Raw genomic sequence first — 2,342 nt, 5'->3', positions numbered from 1 at the left:
TCAATGTAAAATCATCAGTAACTAGTGGGACTGAGTAAATGTTGTGACATTCATGTGGAAAATTCAAATTTAAATTTTTCATGAGGTTTGGTGTAGTTTGATGTGTTGAAGTGATGCCTACTTTGGTATAATTGTGCAGTTCGTCCACAAATGAGCATTTGTTTTTTATGTATGTTCAAAAAATGACTAACATGCCATAATTGTTCTGACCTAACCTATAGTCCGAACAAAGGCATGTAGTCAACATTTTGTTGTACATTTGAAGTTGTAAATCATATGGTTTTAAATAATTTTGAAGTGCAACGTTATGATTCAATGTATTTTTCAGTGTGCTGATGTTTTGCCATTGTGAACTTATTGACAGAGTTTACATAATAGCAGTGGGCTCCATTTTTGCATGACATACTTTGTGTTTGACTTTTGAACTCTTACAGGATAGCAACCACCATCTACCCCACAGCCTCATTAAATAGCGGTTGTAGGCAGTTAGTACTACTTATTGTATTTATAATGCCCCTGGTTGGTTTTGCCTTCTGCCCTCACTTGTTCATGCGGTGAAGCAAGTCTCCTTCATCTTCTTTCTCTCTCTTTTGTGCTGAAAATCTCTTTTCTCTCTGAAGATTTTCGTTTGTTTTGAGAGGTAGGAAAATATGTTTTTACATGTCACTACTTCACCTCACCTCCTTTTTCTCTGTTTGTTGAAAATCCTTTTTGTCCTCTGAATAATCTTGTTTGTTCAGATCTATGGATATATGTGTGTATGGTTTCAGATCTATGGATAGATTTCTATGAATATGCCCTACCTACCTGTATTTTGTACTAGCTTTGGTAAAATTGCTAAATATACACAGGATGAACTGTGTTGTTTGTGGTTCGATGGGCAATCATTGTCAGCAGAGGCGGGAGACTCTCAGTTCATTTCGCTGTTATCTTGGAAGCAGATTTGATGACTTTATGGTATATATCCTTTTTTAGAATGTATCTTTTTTGTTGACAGATTCTAGACTATATCCTTATTTTCTGCATTTTTGTTCTACTGTTTTTTCAGACTGTGCCTTGTTTTGTGAGGAGGCAGTTCAACAACCTTGTTGGTAATATCTTTTTTGTCGTTACATCGGATGAAGTGAAGTACAAATTTCATGTTAAGAAAGGCAGTTCGAAGACACGTGTTTTTGGTACTGGATACCAAAAATTTCTTCATGACTACGACCTGAAAGTTGGTGACTGTATCATGTTTGGGTTTGATAGTGCTCCTGAACTGTTTGGGATTTTTGCAGTAGGTCCTGATGGCACTGAAAAGCATCGTGTCGATGGTAATTCTGTTTTACCTTTTACCATGTGTTGCCTATTTTTTTAATATAACTGATGTTATATCTCCTCTTTTTTTATTCTTTTATTAATTTTAAATTTGTATGCAGAAATTCCAACTGCAGTTGTCCACACTAAAGGTGTTATGCTTACTACTGCTCAAACATTGAAGAAGGAACAACTTCTCCGTGAGCGTGGTCTTGGTCTTGGTGTTGTTTTTGTGCACACCTTGACGAATACTGATTTGAAGGGCAATGGACTGGTATAATTCTCCTTTTCTTTATGTAATCTTAGTTATCCTTTATATCCTTCCCATATATAATTTAATTTTTATTATTCAGCGTATACCGAAGGAAGTTGTTAGGTCCTTGAATATCTCGAAAGCGGGAGGCATGTTTTTTTGTTGATGACTATGGCTACCACCCTCAGGGTGCATACTACACTACTACTGATGGAAGGATGAAGTTCGATTCCTGCTGGTCGGAGTTTACTAAGGAGTATAACTTTGAATCTGGGAATGTTGTTCTCATTCTTTTCAACCAGGGCGGCCGTGGTGGTATTGAAGTTTCAGTTGATATCCTATGATATAATCTTTATCATATGATATAATTGTTTTAGTCTACAATTTGTGTGTGCCCATTGTGTGTTTATGTCATATCGCTACCCTGGCCGCTCTTGTGTGAAGGGATTGTATAGTGGGATTATGTAGGGGGTACACTTTACGATTGACTATTTGGTCCTGCATTTTTTCTACTGCCAGTTCAATTTTCACTGATTTTAATTGTTCATTTTTTGCAAATTAATATGTACTTCCCTGGGCCTTGGGAAAACAGAACAAGCCCACTAGGCTGGTAGTTAAACAACTGGTATGATTGCCCAGGTTCCAAATAACAAAAGTAGAACATAGTCTTTGAAACATGACATAGTTTAACCATGAACCTACAGGGGAACAACTAAACGAAACTAAATTTAGTGGAGAACATGAGGGCCAACAGCTGGACCGACGAGCGGGATGAGGCCAGTCCTGACGTAGT

At 37.1% G+C, this 2,342-nt stretch overlaps 1 protein-coding gene across 1 annotated transcript; it reads left to right on the top strand.

The window, feature by feature from the left end:
* The first annotated feature begins 663 nt into the window (after positions 1–663).
* On the top strand, positions 664–1,576 carry LOC139833304 (uncharacterized). Its single transcript, XM_071823552.1, has 3 exons — positions 664–957; positions 1,049–1,313; positions 1,419–1,576. Exons 1-3 carry the CDS (start codon positions 853–855, stop codon positions 1,574–1,576), a joined length of 528 nt encoding a protein of 175 aa, XP_071679653.1. The 5' UTR covers positions 664–852.
* The last annotated feature ends 766 nt before the right edge of the window (positions 1,577–2,342 follow it).

This window comes from Lolium perenne, chromosome 1 (genome assembly GCF_019359855.2).
Source record: "Lolium perenne isolate Kyuss_39 chromosome 1, Kyuss_2.0, whole genome shotgun sequence".
Taxonomy (NCBI): Eukaryota; Viridiplantae; Streptophyta; class Magnoliopsida; order Poales; family Poaceae; genus Lolium; species Lolium perenne.
Note: the sequence above shows the minus strand (reverse complement) of the source record. Positions and strands in the feature narration are given on the sequence as shown.